Below are 27,777 nucleotides of genomic sequence, written 5' to 3'. Positions count from 1 at the left end.
GTGTGCTGTTGCCTGTAACACATAGCAGAGCAGTGTGAAACTAGTCAACCCTTCAGTCTGTAGTCACTTCTGCTGGATCAGATGCGTGGCTGGAGCCAGTCTCAGCAACTGAAACTCTGGCTGGGGGTGATGGCTCCCTGAACAGAGAATAGTCAGCTGCCAGCAGCCAAGCCCAGAAGAGGAGGAGAAGTGACAGAGCAGTCTTAAGACAGCATAAAGCTGAATCTGGAGCCTTTCATATCTGCTGAACCACATATTGGGGATCCTTCTGTGAGAACCCCTAGGCAGAAACTTGGATTTTAAAGCAGAAGAGGATGGTTGCTTCATTTCCTTGGGAAGCGTAGGTCTCATACGTTCTCGCCAAGGAGACCTCACGTAGTAGAGTGAGTCACTTACAGACTGGAGAGGAGAAGATTAGCAAAAGCACAGCAGCAGGAGCATATGAATTAATTATGTGCGCATTCAAATGATGGATGAATATGTTTATTTTAAATACAAATGGGATCTGGATGCCACCAACTCCTCTGCCTGGTAGCTGAGGCCTGAGGAGAGGCATGGCTGATTTGCACAATCACAGGAAGAGTCCAAGGGCTTCTGCCTTCAAATAGGCGTGGGAACATCTGAGAGTAGTGAGGAAAGTCTGCTTTGTGGCATCCCACAGGGAGGGAATGGGTCATGTTTCCACTAATCTGGATGAGATGGAAATGAAGACAAGTCAAAACTGATGACTGAAGTAGTGCAACGTGATATGTTTCCTAAAATAGTTTTCTATCATATCTTTAGCTTTCTTTTTTTTTTTTTTTTCCTCTTTCTCATGCTGCCTGGGTTTGTTTCTGTAACGCTGCATGCTGTATACTCAATTTTTCTTGAGAGTTCAATGTGGCAGGAAAATCAGCACTCAAATGAGTTAAGCTGCTGCAAGCAGAGCGCTTCACTCTAGTGACAACACAGACTGGGTTCAGCCAGGTTTTCATGCTGTCCTTTGTAAGGCACCTGCTTATATGAGCATCTTTGTACTGTTGCTGCTTACTTGTGTAAGACTAGTTTTCTCAGAGGAGTTGCACTGTAAGCTACCACTTATGTTGACAGCCAAACTGAACTTACTAGAAAAGCAGGATGGGCAGGAGAGAGTAGGAATCTTTCTTGGACCCCAGCAGTCATCCTCACTAGTCCACACCAAATCATCTCTGTCTTAAATGGGCGGAACAATTAGAAGCAATAAGCTGAAACTGCAGAAAGACAAAGGAGTGAGAACATGAAATTACAAAATTAAAATTCTCCCTTGAACTTATGTAATGGGCTTCTTACATGCCACATCTCTACTTCATAAAGCAGCTGTGTACACTGTGCTGTGCTGTTACCCCTCTGGAGGCAGTACTTTTCTTTATTTCCTGTTGCCTTTTAACTTACGTTAGACAGAAAATGTTTGAGGGTACATGAAAATCAGGTTCCTAGCATCATTCAGGTTGGAGGCTAGCTCAAGAGCTGTTCTTGAATGACCTTGTATTCAAATCAGGGTCAGATAAAGGATCAGACCAGGGTACTCTTGGCTTTATCTAACTGGGTTTTGAAAACCTCCATGCAGGGAGTTTGCATAACCTCCTTGGGCAGTTTGTCACTGCTTCTCTGTCCTGGTGTAAAAGCGTTGTCCTGACTTTGAGGCCAGCGTGGGTCACTTAAGTTCACATGTGTAAGTTCTGCAGCTGCTAACTTCCTAAACAGAAACATTTGCTCAAAAGTTTTAATGTTTTTCTCTGTGCTTTTTATCATTTTGTTCAGGAAACTACTCCAGACCGCCGACGTACAGCGGTGTCCCCAACACAAGTTACAGCGGCCCGGGACCTGGCATGGGTATAAATGCCAACAGTCAGATGCATGGACAGGGGCCAAGCCAGCCTTGTGGTTCCATGCCCCTGGGACGGATGCCATCAGCTGGGATGCAGAGCAGACCATTTCCTGGAAACATGAGCAGTATGACCCCCAATTCTCCTGGCATGTCTCAACAGGGAGGCCCTGGGATGGGCCCACCCATGCCAACTGTGAACCGTAAGGCACAGGAGGCAGCTGCTGCAGTGATGCAGGCTGCTGCCAACTCCGCTCAGAGCAGGTATGCGTTCAGGTGAAAGGAGTTTAAATAAGTAGGAACGTTTTCCTTGTCATTTCTGAAGTAACAGCACTGTAGAGGTTTGTGAATGTGCATTTATGTATGTTCTAGCTATGCCCTTATCTTTGGGAGGAGGTGGTGTGTCCGAAGAACACTTTTTCTAAATCATTTCCTTTTCTTGAGGAGAAAACATGCTGTTGCCTGTTTGAATTATCCTCTCAAAAAGCAGTTGTGACAGTGGTGATGATGGCCACTTCTAGTTTGGTTCTTGGCATTACAGCTTTAGGGAAACCCACAGGATTGCGCTGACATTCCACAAGCCCTCTGCAACTTTAAACTTTTTTGACTTTTTATACTTTTTTTATCTCTGGTAAAGAGAGGGCCAACATGTCCTCAGCAGCTTACCCCTGCCAGAGAGTAAGGAAGCCTGAGAAGCTGCCCATCAACTCTTGCCTCTACTATCCATGTTTTGAGCAGCAGTGCTGATGGCAGTTCTCTTCTGTGTGATGTTCTTGCTCCCAAGCAGGCCTGCAGAAGGGGAGAGGAGGACAGGCTGAGGGGAGCAGCTAGAGGGGAGAGGCAGAGAGAGACATAAAACAATCTGTACTTATCTGGAGTTGGTACCTGCCACTTGTGCATCCTTAATAGAGAACCTCCAAACAGAACTGCAGAGGCTGGAGCCCTCCTCTGTCTTCTTGTCTCCCCTTTGGGCAGCATAGCTACATGTTGCCATTCAAATATGGGTTTTGGTGAAAGGCTGTCCATGTCATTCTTAAAATGAGTGAATATTTGCAATTAATTTTTATTTTTGGTGAAATTTTTCAGATTAAGTAACATCCACATTTCCCTGGACTCCAATAACTCCTGGCATATTTATTACCTTTTTCCGTTGCAAGAAGGTCCATAATGTTTGAGAATTACACAAATCTGGTTGCACTCTTCTGGTGAATGTGTTCATATGTGTGTGTATTGCTCACTGCACTTATGCATGTGCATACACAGATGCACATGCATTCATCCAGATATTTATCATTTAAGACCAGTGTTTGTGGACACTAGAGTTGCTCTTATTCCAAGATGCAGTGTTAAACAAGAAACAGGAAGCCAGTGTGTCCCTGTACTTGTTACTTTCTGGTGTTGAGAGCTTAGAAGGCAGGTGGCTACTAATAATAAACAGCAGCAAACTTTTAGAACAATAACAGTTAATTTAGTGTACTTCATGTTCTTGCTCAATAAAATAGAAACAGGCTCCCTTAAAACAGACTGTACTCCAGCAGATATCTGTGAACCAGCAGTCCCTTTCTTCTGTTGGTTGTTTTAACAGACCTGTCTAGTAGGATTTATGGAAGTCTGCTTCTGTCTGTCTGGTTTAGGCTATAAGCTGATAGGTCAGGCACGAAGGAATAAATAGGCCATCACTGCAGCTGCAGGAACAGGATTTCTCTGTAATCATAGAATGAAAGGAAAAGCTCACGTTTGTTGGTCTTGACAGCAAGAAAAGACTTTGTGTTAAGTGGAAAGCATTTGGTTGTGATTCAACTTACACATTGGGCATAGTGTGTGATGTTTGATCAAAAACTGGGTTAAATTATTACCTCTTCTATCTCACGTTTTCCTCCCATGTAAATTTTGTAGAACTGCTTTTTCTTTCTAGCTTTGACTGGGCAAAACTGCACCATTTCGGAGCAGTCTTGTCACATACTGCCCATTCCAGTGATCCGGCACCTATGGAAGAGCTGAGCAATCACTGAATCTATCACAAATACTGGCAAAAGGGTTATATATAAACTGCAAATTGGGAGGAACTTGTCACACCATTCTCGTGCTAGGAGTTTGCAAGCACACTGCTTTCCTCTTTGATCTCAAGTCAGCTGTAGGAGAGAAAGCATTATGGCTTTTGGCTATTCCTGCAAGTCCTCAAGACTCACAGGTGGAAGGAATGTATTTGACATTGACTCAGATTTGAGATACAGATCAAACCCAGAGAGGTTCTGCTTCAGGCCACCACACATTAGGTCACTTGTTTATCCAGTCTGGGGCTGGCAGACACACCATGTTTTCTTCACAGCACCTGAACTATGGCTACACTCAGGCTCCCTCAGCACACCAGCCTGACCAGTACAGGTAGGCAGCAGTTTAAACTGGACTTGCTGTGGGACCTTGGCATTTTTTGAAAATGTTTGTGAACATCCCATCTGGCTGCTGAAGGAATGTAAAAACCACAAGGAAGATACAGAAATACTTGCATTGTAGAGGGGATTTTAGTTTTTAGGTTTCTTTTTGCCAATGCCACTGTGACAGTACAATGAAAATCTGCATGTCACTCACTCAACACACCTGCATGGCTTTTGGCACAGCTCCATTTCCTTGTGCCTAAAAGGGACTTGAAGACCCTCATCACTGAGAAGGAATGAGCTGTCTCCTTCCCTGACCCAGGCACCATATTTCTCTTTTCATTTCTGGTGCTCTTGTCTGCAGCAGTGCGTGCAGCCACATTTTCTGGACGTGGTGGTATTGTCACTACTGCCTGGGCAGAGACCTGCAACCCCCAAAGTGTGATCCTTTTCTGAGAGATGATGTACTGCAGGAGTGATTGCAGGGTTTCTTAATGGGATTTGCAAGGAAGTTTTAGTATACTGTAGTTGATTGTGCATGTATTTGAAAAATTAGTCTCTAGAAGAATTTTTAGAAGCACTAAGTATCTCTTGCAAAACATTTGCCTCAAGTGCAACTGCTGCTTTCTCACCAGAGTCCTCCACACTGATTTCTGAAACCATATCACACGTTAGAGAACTGGGAGAAAGTATCTGTGTTGGCTCCCAGCCTGTTGCTCCCTTACAAACAAGTCCATCTTCACCTAAGATGTAACTCTTACAGCCTTCCCTGCCATCCTGTTACTCCAGTTGTTACCTCTGTAGGAAACCTTTAATACCCAAATTATTGCTGCTGTCATGGCAGTTATCAAGTTTTAATTACCAGTTTTCTGTAGCTGCTAGTTGGGTTTGTCCCTGAATTACTTTGTTCATATATGTGTACAGAAAATGCAGAAAGAAAAAAAAAATTAGAAGTCTACTGGTTGTCCAGTTCAAAAAACAAAACTTAGTGAAATGGGAGAACACTCCCACCCCACTACTTTACCTAACTGGGAAGAGGTCCACTCCTGTATGCCAACATGCATGAACGGTGCCTAGCCTTTTTCTTCAAATGTGTTGAGTTTATAAGATTCAGCTGTGGAGCTCAGAAAGTGTTGCATTCTTATTACTATAAGACACCCTCCTCTGTGTAGAATTAGGAATAAAATCAAATGCTTGTGTCATAGTCATGGTTACACAGCAGTATTTCTGTTCAAGTTGGTTGTGATCCACTGCAAGGTCAACTTGTTGACTCAGTAGCCAAGTATCAATAGGGGAGAGAAATTTATCTTCAGCTGTTAATCCACAGGATCTGCCCTTTCCCAGCTCAGGAGTCTCATTTAGACACAGAATGCTGGTTTGCCTCTGCCTTGCCAAGCCACACTAAGCAGCAGCATAAAATGAATTTAAATGGCATGCATCAGAAAAAAAATCTCTTCCACTGGGGCACAAAATCAATGCTCATTAACTAGGGCAGGATGATCAGGATCTGAGTGTCAGCCAGTTATACCTAGGTATCATCCTCAGAGCAGACCACCACCCTTTTCATCAGAATAGATTAAAATCATATAAATTAAAGTGGTGCCTGTGGAAGATACTAGGTTTACACCATTTGAATTAGCCTTTGACCTCATCTTGAGGTCTGCTTTATGTTAAGCTTAGATTATTTTATACAACTACATAATACCTTCCCTGTAACCTAAAATCTTACTGTGTGCTAGGCTGTCTTGTGCATGCGTGTCAGGGCTTCCCAAATGATAACTGCCATGTCAGGCTAGAGAAAAGAAAGGTGTTTTTAAGATCTCTTCATTGAATCTCTTCATTGTTTCAGGCTACCCAGGGTGTTCAAGCTTGCTCTGAATAAAAGTTCACAGCAGGCAAAGTTAAATAAATCTCTAGTACCCTGTGTAGTAATTCACTTTATTTTCAGGAGGAAAGTGTGAAGGAACTAGAAAACAGTGTTTTCCTTTTTATATTTGGCTTGTCTTGGTCTCAGCATAACCATTGACTGGTGAGGACTGTATGTTGAAGACCTAATATATCCAAGGAAGAAAGTTGGCATTGACTGAAACCCCAAGGGCTGGTTCTGCTGCAGGAGATTAGAACCCAGAGGAGACCTTAAAGAACCAGGTGGCTCCAAAAGATGTTTTATCACACTGTGATTCTTAGAACAGCACATATATTTATAGCGATAGATAAATGTTCCTGTGTGTACAAAACTGCATCACAATAAGCCTTCAGTAATAACAGTTTTAAGCAGATGAGGTACTATTTTCCCTGTTGATGTGAAAGGCAGAAAATTTAGCCAATATCTTCTAGTACCAGCCAGTGCTGAGCTCCTCAGTTTGAATATTTGCAGGACTATGTGTGCACTGTCTGTGAGCTTTTGCTTCCTACAGCAAGTTCTCTATTTAAAACTGATGATCAGTTTGGCATCCAAAGTCAACAAACATCTTTAGAGCTAGATGCTTGTCACCATCACTTTCAGCATCTCTTGTGCTAGCAGTCATTCTGAGCATGTCTTCTTAGCAGTTGAAAGTGTGACTGTAGTATATGGAAAGGTAAAAACATAGTTGTAAAACGGCTGGCTTGGATGCCGTTAGTAGTGTGGCCCTAGAAAATGTAATTTCAGTGCTAGCTGGCTGTAAAATGTGCATCCAACTGGATGTTAAAATGAGCCTTTTGCTGGTGCAACTACAGTTATCAATACCTGAACTAATTACAACAAAATGAGTTTTGATGTGCCTACATGAGGAGCAATCCTATCTTTGAAGGCAGCCCCTTTGACCTCAATGTACCTTAATATGATTCTCAGGATTGCATGTTGCAATTTTGTAAATTAAAGCAATTTTTTTTATAGATTGAGTGAATTTAGAATTCACTGCCATTGATTTTAGAGGAGACAATTCAGACCTAGTGGTTTATTAAACTGAGGGATTTGGAACCAGTTTTGCTATTTGCAACCTCTGATCATTTTAAATCCTGGTCATTGGGTTGCTAAATTGAGGTGGGTATTTACATTATCCTCTGCTGATCCCCACCTGAGAAATGGTGTTCAGTGTCTACAATAATGTGTGATGTTGCATTGCTTTGACATACTTCTAGGCATTCTAGAATGTGGTTCTGGTTCTAAATTGCTTAGCAACTGGTTAGCTACCACAGCTTCACTGTAATGTGGTGAGAAGAATTTAGTACGTTTTTAATCAGTCATAAAGCTGATCAAACAAAGCTGCACTGATATTAGAGAATTTCTGTTGTTCAGAGAAACACAATTAGTATAAATTAGTTTTAAAAGTGCATTCTAGATGTCATCTTCTTAGTCTGTATATGTGTCTACATGCACTTGCACACTTGCACACATGCAGGCACCCTAACCTTCCATCAGCATTTCTCCCCTGCTGGGTATGTATAATTCATAATCCCGTGTTGCTGGTGCCAGCAAAGCACTTTTTGTGTATTATTTTCTCCAACAGCAGGGTAATGCAGCACTGCTGATGGGCTAGAAGGTACTGGTGAGGAAATATAGTAATGGACATGGTGCATTAAAATGTCAAAAGGAAAAAGAAGGAGGCGGAAATGGGGAATAAATTTTTTAAAAAGAATAATAATATAAATAAAACCCAGAACTGTTTTAGGTGTTTTACATCCTAGTGCCTGTCAGTTTTGTGCAGTATTTTCCAGTCTGGCCCTTTTGATCTTGAAACTTGGATTTAAAATTCTAATTGTGATTTTGAAAGCTGCAGTTTTGTAGCAGGAAGTCTTGAAGCGCTCCAGTAAAACTTACCATCTTTAATCCCTGGAGAGAGTATATATTTTCCATTGTTTTCCCTTTTCCCCTTAAACTTGGAGGTGCTGTTCTTCTCTGCTGGGAAGTTCGGTGGAGTGCAGGAAGGTTAAGTACTCATTCAAGTTTCTTTGCTTATTCAAACCAGGCTACTTCTAGATGAAAGGCTGCCAGCTGTGAAATCCCCAAAGTAAACTAGGCTGAGATAGGACTGGTAGCCATAATTGGAGCCAGTGCCTGCGTTATCTGTTGCCTTTGAAATAAGCCCCTGGCAAGAAAGGCTCTTTCTGCAGGTCTTTTATTTAACATTCAGTCACACTGAAGGAGTTGCTCCTGTTCAAATTCAGGCCGTTCACAGTTCTCCAGGCTCAAGCTGTCTGGTCATTTCCCCTTTGCTCTGCTCCTCCAAACAATGACAGATTTCCTTTAGAGATCCTGATGGGTCACCCTGAAATGAGTCCCACTTTGCTTTCCATTACTGCTATTCTGATATCCTGGTGGTATTTTCAGTCCATGGAACTAAATTTGGCTTCCAAAATAAAGTCTGTGTGTAGTTCCAGCAGGGTGAAGTGGTTTTGCTCATTGGCCCAACTGGCTGTATTGTCTCTGTGAATCCCAAATACTCCCGTGCTGGCTCCACCTGAGGCTGAAGGAGATGCAGTAATAGCTGAAATATCTTTTCCCCATGCTAGGCTTCTGTGTGATTTGAGGGGTTAAAAGTCCAAATACTAATGCTTACTGTAACTGTAATTTCTAAGGAAGCTATTAACCAGCACTGACATATTTCTCTTCTAAAGGACCCATGCTTCTTCCCTCTTCAAGAGAAATAGTCATTTGTATCAAGCTGATTTTTTTATTTCTTTTTTCTTTTCCTCATGTTTTGCTTTACAAAGCAGAATAATGTATGGGTTTTTTTCTATAATGTATTAGGAGGGAAGAAGTTCAGCTCAGCTTATACGTATTTATTGTTGTAAGGGGAGAGCTAGAAATCTTCTGTGATTATTTTATTTAAATGGAGATGCATTTTATGGATCAGCTCAAAATTGCTGATAAAATTGTGTAAGGATTAAAAGAAACTTTACATGCTGAGCTAACCAAAGCCATTTCTTGTGGGAGACTAAGAGAAATACATTTTTATCTGGAATTTTGTTTTACTAAAAGGTAAATCCATCATTTTGGAGCCCTCGTTGTCACCATGGTGCAGAGCTCTTGCAGGCAACCAGTGATTTGGGGAGGCATTTTTTTCTTCTTTGGACTCATCAATCAAGTCGACCGCTGTATGCTGTTCATGCCATTAGAGATTAACCACAGACCTCAAGAGTCCTACTCTTTCCCTCCTTCAGAGAGTAACCATTCTTAAATTGTGAAAGAAGGAGTGTGTTGGGAAGGAAGCATGATTTTTAGTAATGAATGAGAATTTTCACTTACCTCAGAGACACTTCTAATTCGATTATTATTGTGTCAAGATTATTTTTGGCTTGATTTGGTTGTTTGGGGGATTCATGGCTCTCTGTAGAAAGACTAATTATTTTGAAACAAAATGGTAGTAAAGGACTTTGTGTAGCTTATTAACGTTCTGCCTCTGGGTTGGATGTTACATAGAAATTCTCTACCTTAAAATATGATCTTTAGGATGTTAAGAATGCAGTACTTCATTAATTGATGTTGTATAAAGTTAAATGAGGGAGGACCTTAGATTGAGTACTCTTTCTTGGGTGACAAAAACTATTTCAGATGAGGAAACAGTTTTCACAGTCTGTCAGAAGATCTACCAGTTTAAATCACAGAAGTGGTTAGAAAAAAAAAGCCAAAACAAAGTAGAATAGCCATCTGTTTAATGGGACTCATGATGAAAGCTTATTCTGTGACTGTGCTGTGTGATTTGGCACATAACACTGTGCAAGTACAGTGCTCTGATTGAACAGCCTGAGATTTTTGTGACAGAAAGGGAGGGACATAAAAAATGGTAGGAGGGTTTCAGGTTTTCAAAGCGGTTTAAGGTTTTAGGTTCTTTTACAAGGGTGGTATTTGAGAGAAAAAGAAACTAATTTTTTTTTTTTTTTTAGCTATGGTGCCTGGGGAAATATAAATGGGAAGAGCCCTTCAGTTTGTTGATAAGTTCAGATGGAAACACCAATTCTAGCTGGACATATAAGTAGCCTTGTAAGAATCACAATAAATAATAACCTAACAACATGAGATTTGTTAATGGTGGCTGGCAATCTTACTAACACATTAAATACCTGTTGCAGTGGCCACAGTAGGTTTCAGGCATCTGAAACAAAGATGAAGAAAAGAGGCAGCTGAAATCATACCAGCATGTGCACTGCATTGCTCTTGTGAAACTGTCCAGTGTGCCAAGGAGCCGAGACTGATGGTAACAGTGCTGGTAATAATATCAGTAAACATATAACTGCTCCAGGCCATTGGGCAAAGATAGGTGAGTGAAAACATGTCTGCTGGAAAATCCCTTTGGAGAACTTCCTCACCATGCTGATGCACATGCACAGTGGCATTCAGCATGCTGCTGTCAGCCAGATGACATTTTACTATGAAAAAATCCATGGAAGAGCTGGCATGAAATGCTCGGGTTTTTATTAGGTTTTCGGTTGGTTGCTAGCACAGAGCATTCCAAGGTGCTCAAAAGCAGCGCGGGGATGTGGCTGAGCATTGCAACAAGGTGGTGGCAGACAGCATCCCCAGGTGGAAGACAGGGAGCTCAGGGGTCAAACCTCTCCCAGGACAGTGTCCCACCAGAGGAAACTGAGTTAATAAAACACAAAGTGTATCCTTAGTTTCCTGTAGCTTTTTAGCACCACACCTTGGTGACCTTCTGGCTGTTCAAGTGCTGGGAACAGACTCTTAGCACTTTCAAGTAATCTTTCTGGGAGAGAGTTCATAGGGCCTTCCGACTTTTTAATACAGCTATTTATAAACATGCACAGAAATAGAAGGTGCATAGTGAGAGTCATATGAGTCATTCCCATTTCAACATCAAGTCACACCAGGCTAAATCACCCTTCTTGACATTCTGGTTCAGATTGACAGCATCATGCCATACAGGGCAAATTTCTTTTTTTCCCTGTAAACCCAGATCATGCATGCTCCTGCTTGCTGGACAAATTAAAGCAGCCCTTTTTTGTGCCTCACACACTCCACTTGGGCTAGGAAATGTATCCCCTCAGTGCTCAGTTACCATATCTGAGGGGGACAGTTGTGCAAGCAGTTGCTGTTAGAGCTGCAGTAGAAATCCATATGTGGAGAAGGTAGACAGAGGTCACCAAGAGCAGAGCTCTGATGGGTTTCCAGGCCGTTTGACTTGGCCCACTTTTCAGTTGTTCTGTGGTTTTTGTCACACAGCATTATAATTGTATTTATCCAGTACAGATTACATGGAGTACCAAGAGCTTAGTTTGTTCTTACACAGATAAATTCAGGTATGGAGGTGTTGCTGCACTTGTAAGAATGCTGTGCAATAAAGGCATTTCAGGAGTTCCTTGTGGGTTTGAAGACTGGTGATCAAATGCTGTGATCACTATGAAATTCAGACCAAAACTACTTTAATTAACACAAAGGGAATTTTATGAGAAGAAAATCAAATGGCTGCAACTTAAACAAACAAACAAAACCCTACAGTATTTTACTATCACTAAATACTTTTCAGTCACACACCCTTCTGTCATTAGGATCAAATGAAGTTAAGGATTTATTTTCTTTTTAACAGGCTTGTGCTGTATTTTCCTCACTGTATTCAACTACTTTATTATTCTTTTGACCATATTTTAGACCATTATTAATCTTGGATCTCTTCCTCAGTTTTTATGATCTGTAAAATGGGGTAGAGAGATTTATTCTGATCCCAGTATGCATTCAGCTGTGCAAATGTTGGGTAGTTGTGTTGTTATTAGCATTATTACTCGTGAATTGCACATGCCTCCTATGTTGCTCTTCCAGAGTTCCATTTGGTGTGACACTCCTGTTTTGTTGGCCTTTAAATGACTATTGAGTAGGTAGCCCATTGGGCAGATGTTTTCACTGGAAAAATGGTTAATGTGATGACAACAGCTTCTAAACCAACAATAGGTTTTTGTGACCTTTTCTGAGTCGCTCAGCATTGATTCAGTGTGGTAAGGAACAACTAATTTTTAAGTTCCTCCCCCTCCTTGACTGGTTTTTAGTAAAATCCAAGCAATGGAGATGATGGTAAGGGCACAAGTAGTTGTGTAAATCAGAGGAAAGATAATATATTTAGAAAGGCTATTTCTGTTACTCTTTTTAAAAGTATCTTACACAACAATATTTGGATCAGCCAGATGAAGAAATCAGGCAGTGTACTTGGTCCAACTGCAGTGGATTACAAGGCAATTTGCACTATCACATAATTACAATGTTAAAATTATTCCCCCATTTTAGCATTAGCATTTAGGCCTGGTTGTTGAGAAGAACACTTTTTTGTTAGCTCTGTGTACTTCTTGTCAGCAGACATGTGTACACACACCCCTCAGTGCAAATCCACTTTTTCATTTATCTTTTCCAGTGCTTTGTCAGTGTATTTCAGAACTTAGGCCTTCCATTTTCACACAAGTAGATATGCACAGGTGTAAAATTTTCTCTTTCTTTCTAGCCTGAAAAATGGCAGAAAGTCTTGTGGCAGACCTAATACCTGTCACATCAGCAGCTTTTGTGGCTGATTTTCTGAAACTTTGCTATTACAACTGGTGAACTTCCCCACTGAACAGAGGAGGACATGGAAGTCCAGGTTAGCATTCTTACAGTAGCAACTAACAAGAAGAAGATACTTTGCTTTCAGATATAATGATGTTAAATTAATTTGGTTTATTCACATGGGAAGTGTCTTCAATGCCATTTTATAGCTGCTCAAGCCAATATTCAGGCTTCATTTTTCTTGGCCTTTGCTAAGAGTGCTGTGAACCCCAGGCAGAACAAAGTAAGCAATGTTGGGGTTTATTTTCCCTCGCTCTCCTCTCCCTTCTTCAGTTCTCCCATATCCACTGACAATAGAAATGGTTTCACTTCTCCAAGGAAGCCCATAATGTAGCAAGAAGGAAAATCCATAACAAAAGAGCATATGTATCTGCCTGCACCTGTTTCTGTGTAAATTCTCCAGGGAGAAAGCATTCACAGGTCTCACTCCTGAATTACTCTCATTATAATAACCCATTTGGTGTCAAAGTGTGACAGATTATAAGCGCTTAAGGCTAGTCCCAGCTCAAGACAGATTTAAATAAAGTACTTCTGGTTATTGTGCAGGTCAGTGTGTTTAAATAACAACCCCCCAAATCATACTTTGACATTTAAAAGAGAGAGGAAATATTGTCATGCTGCAGACCTGGCACAGATAAGCACAGGGCAATTTGGTCAGTACTCTGTGATTTGTAAGTGCAGCCTAACGCAGTCATTTTCACAGTTTGTAATCAAGTAGCCACCTTAGCAGTGTGTCAGCATTAAAAGAAAAAATGTTCCTTTTAAAATGTTTACACAAATTACTCCCCTGAGGTGCTGCAGTGCATTCACTGCAAAACTGATGTAGGTTAAAGATCTGGAGCAGAAATGGCAAACTTGGGGGCCTTTTTGTTTTGTTGAGCAGCCAAGTGCTCAGGTGGCCAGGTCACAGTAACAGGATAGTTTTTCAGGTCCAGCACTTAGAGCAGCAGAACTGGGAGAAATCCCCACATTAGGTGCATGCTGTGTCAAGTGTCAGGAAGCACAGTGCCCAAGTGCCTCACTAACAGCTGATAGGAGTTTGTGACTGCCAGGATTTGGGCAGTGTGACTCAATGCCATCTCTTCCCTACCTGGGCTGCATGCCCCATCTGTGCTCTTGCCCCTTCAGCATCGCCCCGTTGTGCCACATTTGGATTGGGGCCCCCCTGCATTTGGCCAAGGTGGCCACCTCAGAGCCTGGCCCTACCTCAGGGCAGGGTGCACAAGCTGAGGAGCTGAGGGAAGGCACATGTCTCATAGCACCCTGCTTTGGAAGCTTCCTGTGAATCCCTTCCTTCCTTCAGGCATATCTGGCTAAGAGGCTCCACTTGTGCTAGAGGGACCGTAACCTGTGTTTCCCCTGGAAGTAGCAGCATTCTGTGTGTTTCTCTGTGCTCCTTCTCCTGCATCTCTGCTTCATCTGCCCTTCTCCTGTGCACCTATCATCCTCCTTGCCCTAAAAACCTTTGGAACCTAGTGAGAATGTTCCCAATCCTTTTTCCTTCTTAATTTCCTTCTACTGTCTCCTTCATTTCTATTTTCTGTGCCCCAAAATCTCCTCACCTCCATTGCCTCCATGCTTTCCACCTCTGAAGCTTTCTTCTGTTCCCTTCACATTTCTATGTTGGACTCGCCTCTTGTGCTCAGGCTGCCACAGGGCTCATTGCAGAAGCTGCTTCACTTTTTCTGACTGTATGAAGGGCTTTGCTCTGGTGTTGTAGGTTGAGAGAAGAGTACAAGGCACCAGGTACCTCTTAGGAAATCCACAGAAAGTTTTAGAACTTGATCTCTGTGTACACAGAACAACCTGAGCTTTGACACGTTTCCATATGAAAAGTTGTGTCTTCATTTCTTGCCTTCTTGAGAAGCATAATCCACTTCTGTCATTGTCCATTACACATCTGATCTCAACTTGTTAGTGAATTCATATTTTTTCAATAAGAAGAGAGAAGGAAGATGACCGTATAAGTCTTGCATCAGGTGACAAAACTGAGGAGGTACTAAATCACATATCAGGAAGTTCTATGAAGGGCTGTAGAGTGACTTCTGTGTCACAGCTGGAGAAAACACATAAACTTACTGAGGATTTCAGGTCCAATTAAAGGAAGGCATTTCAGTATAAGAGAGTGCTCAGCAGCTGTGATCACTCATGTGCTCCTGTGTACTGTCAGTGCTGTTCTTTCGAACAATTTCTTTGTTGTGCTTTTTAACGATGACCAGATCTTGCGTGTCAGCTCCTCTTTTTAAATACACAGACTTCTGCATTAGCTCAGAAGACACAATTAGATCTGATCCTCCTTGTTTTGCAGAGAAAAGAGATTAAGTGCAGATTAAGCTTTGGGTAGATTGCAGATGAAGGAAAACATAATATCAGAAGAAGAACTTCTTAAAAGGGAATGGTTTGAATTTGAGCAGTTGTATTTTGGACCCAGTAGTACACCAGAGTGTCAACAGCACAGTGAAACCAACAAGCTAAGATCATAGGATCATTCAAGCTGGAACAGAACCTCGGGAGAAATATTTAGTCCAACCTTCTTCTTATGAGGCTCATCTTAGAGCTTAGGGTGTTACCCTGTTTGGGTCTTCAAAATCTCCAAAGGCAGAGATGGCCCTTTAGGCCACCAGATGTATCTCTCACTATTTTCACTGGGAAGATGGTTTCCTTGCATCCAGTCTGAGCTTAATGTGTTTTCACTCTTGCCCAGTCTTGTCCCCCCACCATGCCCACTGAAAAGGCCAGTTTTATCTTCTTGCTGACCTCCTTTTAGGTGCTTTGGGGCTGCTGTAGGTGTCTCTCAACAGCTGTCTCTGCCCCAGGCTGAATGAGACCTCATCTTCAGCCTTTTCAGGGCCAGTGCTCAAGCCCTGGCCGAGTAAGGGGTTCTCTGCTCACTCTAGTTTATCATCATCTTTTCTTTTCTGGGGATCCAAAACTGAGCATGATACTCTAGATGAAGTCCAGTGAGTCCTGAGGAAGGATGGGATGATCAGTTTCTTCCATCTCCCAACTCTGCACCTCGTCACACAGCCCAGGATGTTGTTGGCCCTCTTTGCTGCCAGGGCAGACTGCTGGCTTATGCCCAGCTCTGTCTGCCAAGAAGCCCAGAGACTTCTCAGCAAAGCAGCTCCCTCTGGTCAAATCCCAGCTGGCACCACTGCAGGAGGCTCATCCTTCCCAGGTGCCGGACCTTGCACTTGTCCCTCTTGACTTTTACAAGGTTCCTGTCAGCACATTCCTCCAGCTTCTCCAAGTTCCCTGAGGTGGTAGCCCTTTCCTCAAGCATAGCAACTGGCTCTGGCATGATGCTTTGCTAAATTGGCAGCAGAGTAAATAAACCATAGAAAGCAAGCAGATTCCTCTCTTCCACTTTAAATCTCTTACAACTGCCAAACTCTTCAAGATCTACTTGTAGCAGCAGAGCAGAAAAAGAAATTGTAGCCTTAGGTATTGTGTTTAAATGGATAGCATAATCCCAAATTTGTACTGGCCTGGCTGCTTGTTCTTCTAAATGGGGAAAAATACATTATCTGGGATCAAGGTATTGCAAGAGCAGATACTCTAGTTCATACATAATGCAGGGTTTCTCTGACCAATACATTTTAATGTATTTGTATATGTTGCCTGCATGCAGAAATGTCAGGAGCTGAGGTTTCCTTCATTCCCTTGGAGAGTAACTGTATCTCACCATGAAGACATCTTTTCATTATACTAAACTTAAATGTATCTTTTCTTAATTTCTTCCTATTATTCCTAATTGCATCATCCCTAAGCGACCCAGCCCTTGGTGTTTATGTGGCAAATAGTGTAAAATTGTGTACTTAGCTGGGTTTGTACTGCTGTAAAATTCATAGCCGGCCAGTTGAATTTTTGCTATTAGATGTCAGTACATGAGCAGCAGACTGTTTTTAAAGGCTTGATTTTTATTTAGCGTCCTGGAAAAATGGAGGAGGGAATTGGGAGATGTAGGAGAGAGTCTAGTACTGTAGTATGTTGGATGTGCCTTAACTAAAAGCAGCACAGAAGGAAACATAAGATTTTTGACTTAACTCCAACAACCAACAGATGATGCTGTGACCTTAAGCATATATAAATATGTTTAGCAGCTGCTGTGTAACATATTTATAAGTGTTTAGTGACCTGGAGGTTAATCAAAATGAGTTTGGTGATCTCAGCTCAGTTCTTAATGGACTCCACTTCATATTATAGCACTGATGCAGCACAATTTGTCACAGTCGGCAGTCTTTACTCAAAGGAGGCCTACTGTGGAGTGAGAATTAAAGGCTGAAGTAATACCTGATTATTTCTCCCTAAAGAAACTTTCCATTCCAAGCCATCATAGAGCAAAATAATATGTGAAGGAGCTCTGTACTGCTCACTGCACCCAATCTGATAATAAAACAGCATTTACTCTGACAGGATGTCCTTTCAGTGTTACTGCATTAGCTCATGCGTGCTGCGGTCAGGGCTTTGATAGGGGGCTGGGAAAGGACAAAGTCCTGCCAGGGATGGTGCTGAGTCTTTTCACTTGCTGGGCTCTTTCCAGAGACAGTGAGCTGTGTCTGTTCCAAGTGCAACGTTACATAGGAGGATGAAAGGGGAAGCTGTTGCCTTGCCCTGTGAAATTTCAGAATTAGGTTCTGCCATTCAGCTTCTTCTGGGTGCATAAATAATTGTTTTAGACTTCAGTTGTTTTCTTGCTGTCCTGACCAAAGCCTGTATATTCTTTTTATTTAATTTCCACTCTCCATCTAAACTGGAAATAGTTTCCTACTTGTTGATTTAAAGCTGTTGTACAGCAGTATGCTTGCATGAGCTGCAATTGAGATTGATGTCCATTGTGGGTAACATGAAATAGGCTGTCCCTCAATTTGAGACAATGAACAGCCCCACAGCTTAGAAGATACACATGCTAGGAAGTAATACTATTGAAATATTGGTAGGTAAGGACCAATTTCAGCTTACCTGCAAGGTGTGTGTCTCCTGTGTATTTTAAAGGTAAAAGAAGGACATTAAAGAGATAGATACCTGTAGAGACTTGCCTTTTCCAGGATCCTAGCCTTACTCCATAAAAGAACCTCTGAAAATCCATTACTTCTTTTTTAAAGTATGAAAATATGCTTGCACAGTTTTTTTCATATTCACTAGTAACTTTACCCAGTAACAGAAAGGACCTTGCTTATCCAGCATAGAAAGCATTTTTCAGTTAACTGCATTTGCTGAAATACAGCAATTTTCAGCTAGAAAAGGAGCGGGGAGGGGTTTAAGATACTGTATTTACATAAGAAAAGCTTGGTTGTGTGACTGAAATCATTTATAGTTGTTTCCAAATGGTTCTACTCTTCTCTTTTCCCTTTGTAATTTCCCTTGGAGCATTGCACCACTGTGCATTTTAAATCTTTTCCCTCCAATTCTTGCTGCAAGCTTCATCTGGGAAATGACATTGTATGGCAGTTATCTCCTTCATATCAAAAGAAAGCCTTTGCCTCTTTGCAAGAGTGAAGAAAAGTTTGTCTTCAGAGAGCAAAGGACAAAACTGACTTGGAAAAAGATGCTTTATTTAGATAACACGTTCCCTTTTCCTTTGAAGAAATTCACAGTGTGTCAAGAAAAATTAGGCCAAATAGTGCTTTAATGGTCTTCCTCCTGTACCTCCTAAAAAAGAAATCTGCTTCTACCAATTGTGTTAAGAATCTGCCACGAGTTTGGAGAAGACAAGAAGCCACCGAAGTTACTCAGGGTTCTTGATTTAGGAGTTGTCTTTTTTGATTTGAATACTGTAAAATAATTAAAAGTAGAATTTCTACTAAAACTCTCATCTTGCTACCCAGACATTCAGCTTTCCCTTCCTGTAGGATGAAATTAAGTGCTTCGTTTTTTCTAAGAAAATAAAAATTAACAGATACTAAAGCTGTGTAAAAGGGTGGTTGCTTTCTTGTTTCTTTTATGTGGAAAAGCAGCAGAAATGTACGGGGGGCACACTGATGAAAGAGATCTGAGTTTTGTATTTTCCTATATATTTTCCTATGAATATACAAGTAAGTATTTTTTCTGTGTGTTTTCATTTATATGCATTATTTTATGTGTACTCATATACATATGATCATACATGCAGTCTTCAACTATACTAAGAAAAGGTAGGTAATTGTTTTATGTATTAAAAGAACAAAAGGTTATTTTTAAGTTGAATCATGCATTACATTGGGTTATCACACTAACTTGAATTAGATTATTTTCTTCCTTATGTTTGTCTATAGAGTTTGACAAATCAGGTACCAAGCATACTTAGATACTTCTTAGAACTTAAAAGTAGATAAATTTTAGTCTTTCAAAATACTTGGTCTGAACATGTGGAGAATTATACAAGGGCTTCATTTAGGGCAGTTTTTGAGACAAATGTAAGTCTCAGTTATACAAGGATTATACAAATATGCTATTAATTTTCAAAAGTAAAATAGTTCTGCTGAGGTTTCTTGTTTCAATGACGTGGAATATGCATGGAGGTTTTTGAAAGATTGGGTATAGATGACACATACAGATGAACACTGTTCAACACAATAACAACGAATGCAGAAATCAGAAACTGAATCTGTGGTACCCATTTTTCTTTTGGTCTCTTCACTGTTTATTAAGCTCTGGCAGATGAGGAGTGCTATTACATGGTCAAAATGGTAAGAATGGTGATGTGCTGGGTTTTTTTTATGCCAATGCTAGATTCTAATTTTGACTCCTGATCATATTGCTGTCTACTCATAGGGTATATAATGTGAGCTGTATTTTTCTTCTGATTGATAGCGACATAGAAAAACTCTGTATATGTCTCTTGAAATTAGTCTTCAGTCCAGTTCTATTTCACATGTATGATAATTAGCTCAAGACTAACTCAAAGCTCCTCACATAGATAAAGTGAACTAATTACCTGCTTTCTCCTTACAAACCATAGGTGATGTGCTCTGTGACCACAGCATCTTCAGCAATGAGGTCTGTAATGAGATATTGTATGTGTGCTTTCCCCTCCTAGGCAAGGCAATTTTCCTGCCATGAATCAGAGCGGGATTATGGGCTCCAGCTCCCCCTACACTCAGCCAATGAACAACAGCTCTGGTCTGATGAACCCACAGGCTCCTCCTTACAGCATGGCACCCAACATGGTGAACAGCTCAGCAGGTAATGGTGAGTAACCTTCCAGCTGTGACCTTCCTCCATAATCCTGCCCAACACTGTCAGCCCTGGGCTGGTGGCAGAGGAACATCCTTTTTCATTTGATTCACCCCCGTTGGGTAATTTGGAGTGATTTGAAATCAGGCTAAGGTGCTTTTTTTGTACAGTAACTGACACATTTTTCATTAAGTCCTTCTGCACAGCACGTAGATGAGTACAGTGTTTTGCACAGTTCCAGCATCTCTCGGACTCAGCTTGATGTAGGTGTTGACTAGCAAGTATATGTATATTTGTGTGTATGTGTCTGCAAGAAAGGGAAGGAGAACAGCTTCTTGTTTTAAGAGGTTGCTTTTGGTTTTCAGCATTTTACTTGCTAAGGTTGCAATTTCAGATGCTTAACGTGGTAGTCATTTTAAAAAAGATACATGCACTTGCTCTGACTTGAAGATTCTGTAAGGTGAGCACTTAACATAATTATTCTGTTTGGAAAACATAGGCCATATTTACTCTTTCCAAAATTTATATAGGGTTTCCTCATTTAGTATCAGTATATAAAATTTTACCATAACTTCCTCTTGCAAAAAAAAAAAAAAAAAAAAAAAAAAGCATATTCAATGTAGCTCCTGGATTTATCTTTCATATCATGATTTATGAGTTCAGAATTGCTTGTTGCTTTGTGTGTGACTCTGAAGACAGGTGAATACAGTTTTGCACAAATGTGCTTCATGGTCCATATTCATTTTGAATTCCTAACAGTTACCCTCGTTCAAGATAGTACTTGAGCAAAGATCAATTCTTTGATTGTGCTGTGTTTGGATGGAGTTCCAATGACCCTGAAGCAGATCCTCCCAAGTACTTATTCCAGTCATGGAATTTCTGTGCATGCCTTATTGATTACATTATCCCTTTTAGAAATGTTGGAGTTTTTGAAGTTTTTTCTGAAAGCTGAATAGGTTGTGCTAAGGTAATATGATGTTGTTTCTTAGTTGGTTTTTGTTTCACTTTTATTTATTTCTTAAGAAGTGCCTTCCTACCTAAATTGTGTCTTACCAAGAGCCAGGTTTTTCACATCTCTTGCTCTACCCCTCTGAGCCTGTGTAATTCTTTCATCCTTTACATCTTTTGCTGTCTTTTCTCCCTGTCAGTTCTATATGTTGCAGTGTCTTTGGAAGGAAATAGCCACAGTGAGATGCTAGTGTCTAATACGTCCAGTGTTCCTTTCCCCTACATAGGAGCTGCTGAGACACTGAACAGTGTCTTATATCTCAACAACATTGTTGCCATTTTGGTTAGCAGAAGAAAGGAAGTTGCTAATCAGTAAGATTTTTTTTTTTAAAAAGAGAGAGAGAAATTACAAAAAAAAAAAAAAAAAAAAAAAAGAAAGAAAAGAAAACCCCTCAAAAAAAGGCTTTTTCCAGTTCTGGCCTGGAAGCTTTTGGCTAGCCCAGACAGCACACTGCACCATCTGGATAAAGAGGGACAAGCTATTGAAAAGAGCATTAGATAATAGCTTGCTTTTTCCCCACCAGAGCTGTCCCAGGTAATATTATGTTTTGTTTGTGTAGTTATGTGTTTTGTCTGGCTTGCTGAAATAAAATTACTTCTGAGCATTGAAACTGTGCTATAAATTCTGTTTTGCTATTAGCAGAAGTAATTTTTCCACCCTTTTCCGTTGGCCCCCAGAGCTGCAAAAATAACCAACAGCAAACAGATGGCAGAGTGCCCTGCCTAAGAAGATTTATGTATTCCTAAGGAATAACCAGTTTAAAGGAAGATTCACAGAGGTTTTTTTGTTCAGATAATTCAGCCATTCGTTATTTCATACAGTGGAAATCTGTTCAATGCAAGACCATTTATCCTAGCAGTCTTTTGTATGGGGTAGTCATACTCTTTTTATTGTGTTATGCATTCTGAAATATTGGATTTTTAATAATTTAAACATTTATCAGGGTTTTTTCTGCCAGTGCATTTGTGAGGTTTTCTTTTGTTCCAGTTTTATTAATTCAGAGATTACCCAATGGAAAGTAAGTATGAGATGAGCTAGAGGAGTTCAGTGCACCTCTCTCAGTCTGTGTGGGAGCAGACACACAGCTAGAATTGCTTTACAGGCATCCAGGAGACACTGTTGTGGAGGAGATGGACACACACAACACCAGGAAGAGAAAATTGAGGGTGAATACATTGCTGAGTGCACGTGCTGTGGGAATGCTTCATTTCCCCCTATCCAAGCTCATCCTTCTGCTTGGGTAAAAAAAAAAAAAATAAAATGGAAGCTTAAGACAAGTGTAAATAACAGTACTTTTAATTATCATTTCTTGAGCTGGGGGTGCACTTTAAGGACAGCTCTGGCCCTGTATTTGATGAGGTGGAGAACCTATAGGTGATACCTTTTTAGGAGCTTGAAAAGAGGATTTTCTGTGGCAGGAGGACCAATTCAGCCATGTGGCTCCTTAGCTTCCCTTTCCTCCCTGCCCCATAAAATCACACCTCTGTCAGATAAACCAGGGGTCAGTCAATGTGCAGAGCCAAAACCAGGTGCAGCTGAGTGGCTCCTGCTGGAGTGAAGGCATTGGTTAACTTGCACATAGACTGAGCACCAACAGCTGTGGTTTCAGGTAGAGGCCAGTGAAAGCCTAAGGTGAGCAATAAGAAGTCAGTTTCTTCATTGTCTGGGTTTTGAAGGGGGTAGTTTTGTAGCCTGTTGTGAGGGAGGAAGGCTGGTCTTTCATTTCAATAAAATGCACTTTCAGGTTTTACTCTAAAATAGAAGACTGCTGATAACTGATGTAATTGTTTTCATATGGTGTTGGAGCTTCAGCACAGCTATGTCTAACACTGGTTTTGTCACCCATTTTTAGTAGTGTTTATAACTCCTCGTTACCAGTTGATCCTTTTGTCTTTAGTTTTTTTAATTAATGTCACAAATGAAAGGAAAATCGTGCTGCAGTTATGCATCCTGATACTTCAGCAGTGACTGTGGATCAAACAGCAGATCACCAGCTTCTGCTGATGCAGAGTGGTTTAGGAACACAGAAATTACAAGATCAAAGAAGACAGATTCTTCTAATAGAGTATTCCGTCCATAACAATAACAAAAGCTTCAGGAAAAAAGGTGTCAGAATCCCTTCACAATTATGGAACAAACTGCCATTCAGAAAAATTGTAAAACTGCTGCTGTCCTTTATTGTATGAATTTACATTACCCATATATATTTTAGACTTTCCCCCCCCTATTTTTCAAATACCAGCCTTAAAAATGCGTATAATAAACAGGAAATTTACAGCCCCAATATAGCTCATGCTGTGAGCTTTGTTAAGTCTAGTGAAAATTATCTTTAAAAAGAAGCAATATGAAGTTTATATCTCTCAGGTATCCATATTCTTCTTGCAGAGAAACTGGCATTCACAATCTCTGCTATCTCTGGAGATGAACAAACCAATAAAAAGGCATTAATTCCCTCACTGCTTAAGGATACTTCCCTTTTTTCAGTACCTCTGTCTTACTGAAACCTTTCTTTTTTGGGTATTGTTACTCCCAATTAACTTTCAACATCATAATACTTTACATAAAATGTGAAAATCCAGGAAAAATTATTTGCACTAAGGGAATTAAAGGGACACTCTTTAAAACTAAATATCATTCATATGCTATGACTTGGTGTTTATTTGGATGAACCTCTAACAGGAAAAGCAATTATACTTATGCAGGTGAAATATTTTTTAGAAACTTTATTTGGATTTTTCTGTTTTGCAGCATGGTTGCATTTTTCTGCAAAATGGATATCTCAATTTATTTCAGGGGTATTTTTACTGTAATGCATGTCTTTGTAGGAGCTATTAATGCACGTTTAGACAAACTTTCTGGAGGTTGTCAGTAGGTGGTAACAGCTGAAATGTCCCATCACCTATACTCCAAACTGTGTGACTGTAAATCAAGGCAGCACCTGGCATAGAAATGCCCACATCCCAAAGTGCTTGTACTTGTCATTCCATAAGCCTTGTCAGCAGAAAGGCAATGTGGCACTGAGATCCCTGGTGGCTCCCTCATCCTTTTCAGATAAGGTCCCCAACCACCTTTGGCTGCACTTGTGCCCAGAGCTGGAGGATCATTCAGGGCAGGACACTGGGCAGTGCTGTTGTCCCTCTTCTGTTTATTCAGTGGGTATCAAAGCAGTGGGGATCCTCTCATCAACTCCACAGTCGTTAATTCACTGCCTTTGCTTTGGCTTCTCTTTTTTCACAGAGGGAGAGTGCTAGGGTTGGAAGGGAGTGAGGAATGTATTACATTACAAGGGAGAGAGGAGGGAGTATTCTGTTTTGTAGAGCATGATTTGTTATCACACTAGCAATAAAGAGAAAAACAATGTTTGTATATTGCTGCTTCTACAGTATTTCATCATCTTCTGGGACTGGTAGAGCAGCCTTTAGCAAAAAAAGAATTCTTTGCTGCAGTTTTACTCATGTCAATATCTGCCTTTGAGTACATTAAATTCAGGGTGGAATAGCTAATTCAGGACCCTGACCTATACTTGCTTTTTGAAATCATTCGAGCTCTTAAATTCTTATAAGCCAGAGGCTAGTACTTGAAACCTATTCACAGTACGCCACAACACTTCTTGAGTCAAGATTTCCCTGTTATCCTCCTCTCTACAACATTTTCTCCTTTGGTCTGCACTTCACAGGCAGAATTATTAGTACCTGTGTAGAAAGAGACCGTGTCTTATTTTAGCAGTTTCGTGACAATAACAGTATTTCACTGCTCAGAAAGGGTCAAAACAATGTTCTCGCTGTACCGCTTAGCTAGAAAAAGTGCAAGAATGTCTTCTCACAAATCGCTGGAGAGTGTGCTTGCAAGGAGTTACGAAACAGCAGATAGAAAAATAGCTGTGGAAACATCTTGGGTAAAAGCTACAGGGAATATAGACAACCTTGCAGTTTGCAGTAAAATGCTTGCAGTTCTTCTCTGAGAGGTACGAAGAAAGAATGTAGATGAACGAAATAATTTAGAACAAAAAGTGAAACAGAATTTGGGTAATTTTATTATTTGTTTCATAATTGTGTCCAATTACTCATTGTTATATTTGTATATGCCAAGAAGAAATAGTCAGAAGCCAAAATGAAGCTGTATTTTTACATTTCTAAGCATGACTAGTGGAGTCAGAATGCAGACTGGAGTTGGTAGCCCTTTATATGAGGTGTTAACTTAAACCCCTCTGAAACAGAGATTCCATAAGGGAGTTCAGATGGAAACAGGGCTACCAGAAGTGGACACAACTTTTAAATTCTTTGTAAGAGAAGTATAATGTGCCAACTAGATAAAAGCGAGATACCAGCAGAGGACTTAGCTATGCAGAATTCTGGTGAAGAAGCATTATCATTAACTTGGCTTTGTTTGACCTCTCTAAAATTGCTTTACAGGGGAAGGGTCAGCTTTGCTTGCTTCAAAGCTAAAACCCAAGACTTCTTTTTTAGCACCTTCACAGCATGAAATGTGTTAACTGTTAAAATGGATTTTGTATAACAGTCCTGCATCCCAGTTTGAAACCACACTGTGACATTTTTTTGACCATTTTGTACATATATTTTTTTAACTCTCTGAAAGAAAAATAACCATTTTTTAAAATGCAAATTCAGAACTAGAACCTGTTAGGCTGCCATCCTTCACTTGAGAATGGTCACAAGCTGCCCCAGCTCCTCAAGCAGAGTATAAGGACAAAATGCATACAAATCAGATGCTTAGTGTATGCTGACTTCCCAGTAGCATGTTGACTGGCTGTTTTGTTGAGATTTCACACACATACATAAAAATAACAGCATTTTTAGCTGATCCAAATAGATTTTTCTGTGCAGCTGCATCACTTGTAAAAAGCTTTTTGTTCCAATTCTTGAAGTCTGAAGTATTGCAAGTTTATTTTTTTTTTAATCTCAATTATGATTTATGTGTTGTGATGACTTTAAGGGCTTGATTGGGCTTCAAATGTGCTTTGAAAAAAACAAGAAAATGTGCCCATGAAAAACACGGGCAGTTCAAAGCTGAATATTGAGCATACAGTTGTAAACTCACATGGCACATGGCTGGGTAGGTTTTTTTGGCAGAGCCAGAGTCTCAACCTGCAGTGATGCTAAAGATATTAGCAAATTAGCACTGCAAAGCTTGCCAGCATATTCGCTAGAGTCCTGCTCATGCTCTCACTGCTGTAATTAAAACTAATTATTTTCTAAAACATAGTAATACATGAATATGTGCAATAATCATTTTGTAGTGGGCAATCTGTGAAGTATTTTTAAAGCTTCTTTTCCCCCTCCTATCTTTGGCTCGCTGTGCAGTGTGCCTGCTGCCTGGAGCAAGCCAGCACTGTCATTTTGCGAGAGCCACATTAGTCTGGTAAAGACAGGGATGCTTTATTGATTCTTGCATTTTTACATGCGGGATATATTTTTTTCTTTTTTATTGTCTTTTAGGCTATCCTGTATTTTTCTTACCTTATATCCTTTGAAAGAAGGGCATGAAGGGGATTAGAAAGAGAGGAAGGGAAGGTAATCCAGTCTTTCACAAATGCTGTGCACATGGTTTTCAGTAGGCAAACAATCACCTGGTGTCTTGCTGCTGTTTTCTGGTTATTTGCATCGATTCAGTGTCATGGCACCTCCTAGCATCTGCTCTGCCCAGTATTTTCTGTCTGTTTGTCTGAATGTTTCTTCTTGCATCTTTCTAGAAATCCAGGAACCAGGAACCCAGCAGCTCTGCAGCAATAATACTATACTTGGCACTTGCATCTTCAAATAAAAAAACCCCCTTAAACTCCTTGTCCCCCTGGGAAGCAACTGCATGCCATTATCAGAGAAAGACATTTATGTGTTCGTTACAGTCCCACCTCGTTTTGGCAGGAGGAAGAAGCTGAGTGCTGGTTCTCCAACAGAGCACGGTTTACAGCTTGTAATTCTGTAGTTAAGGCTCACAGTGGCTGAGCCATTCATACTGAAGTCGGTAGGGGCAGGAATTACCTGCTGGACACCAGCCTTAATACAGATGTAATTGGAAAATTCAGTTTTTTTCCTTGGATTCAGCATGGCAAGGAGAACATGCATTGTTTTACGTTTATCATTTACGTTTATCTATTGCTAAAGGGAGAGTGCAGTAATTAAAACAAACTTACTCTGTTAAAATGTTGTGGTCAAATGTAGAGACAGTTGAAAAGCACCAGCAGCATGAAGAATGAATTCTGCTCTGTTAAGGGATGGTTGTTGTTGCGTGGTGCTTGGATTCTCTTCTTGTTCGTTCTCCTTTTTTTCCTCGCTTGAACTGAAGAGGTTTCCAGGTTTCTGGATGCTAGAGTAACAGGACAGACGTGGGAAAACCTCTCCTCCACGTGGCGCCACAACCATGCAGCAGGAGGCGTGTTTTTTCCTACAGAGCCAAACATAGTCATGCTTAACTGTTTCTCCTGTTTTCGATTAGCACCTATGGGTCTTGCAGATATGATGACACCTGGTGAGTCCAAACTTCCCCTTCCTCTCAAAGCAGATGGCAAAGAAGAAGGAGCCCCCCAACCCGAGAGCAAGTCAAAGGTATTTACCACTTTCCGCACGTGGTGTTGGTTCTGCCCGCAGAAGTCGGCTGTGTTGTCCTTCATCTCCTGGTTTTGGCCTACCCACTTCTGTTCTTTCCTGCATGCCTTTCCATTCACGTGCAATCTATTTGTTTCTTTTTTTTGTTTTGTTTCTTCTTTTTTTTTTCTTTTTTTTTTTCCTTTTATTTTCTTCATTGTGTGGATCTGAAAGTTACTAGTTCTTACGGCATTTTAACTTGCGGGGGCAAAGCATCCCAAGCCAAAAGTTGCGTGGGCATTTGGCTGTGCCAGGTGGGTGGGAAA

At 40.7% G+C, this 27,777-nt stretch overlaps 1 protein-coding gene across 4 annotated transcripts in view; it reads left to right on the top strand.

The window, feature by feature from the left end:
* ARID1B (AT-rich interaction domain 1B) overlaps nt 1-27,777 on the top strand; it is a 326,306-nt gene that overhangs the window by 264,687 nt on the left and 33,842 nt on the right. For 2 of the 4 annotated variants that reach the window (XM_018919974.3, XM_018919976.3), the window contains 3 exons: nt 1,780-2,107; nt 19,764-19,909; nt 27,363-27,472. In XM_018919974.3, the coding sequence (XP_018775519.2) occupies nt 1,780-2,107; nt 19,764-19,909; nt 27,363-27,472 (584 nt within the window). Of the gene's footprint in view, nt 1-1,779; nt 2,108-19,763; nt 19,916-27,362; nt 27,473-27,777 lie in introns of all 4 variants that reach the window. The other 2 variants (XM_018919973.3, XM_018919975.3) reach the window with 1 other exon arrangement.

The sequence above is a fragment of the Serinus canaria genome, chromosome 3 (genome assembly GCF_022539315.1).
Source record: "Serinus canaria isolate serCan28SL12 chromosome 3, serCan2020, whole genome shotgun sequence".
In the NCBI taxonomy this organism is placed as follows: Eukaryota; Metazoa; Chordata; class Aves; order Passeriformes; family Fringillidae; genus Serinus; species Serinus canaria.
The sequence above is the reverse complement of the archived record's forward strand: the minus strand, read 5'-3'. Positions and strand labels throughout refer to the sequence as shown.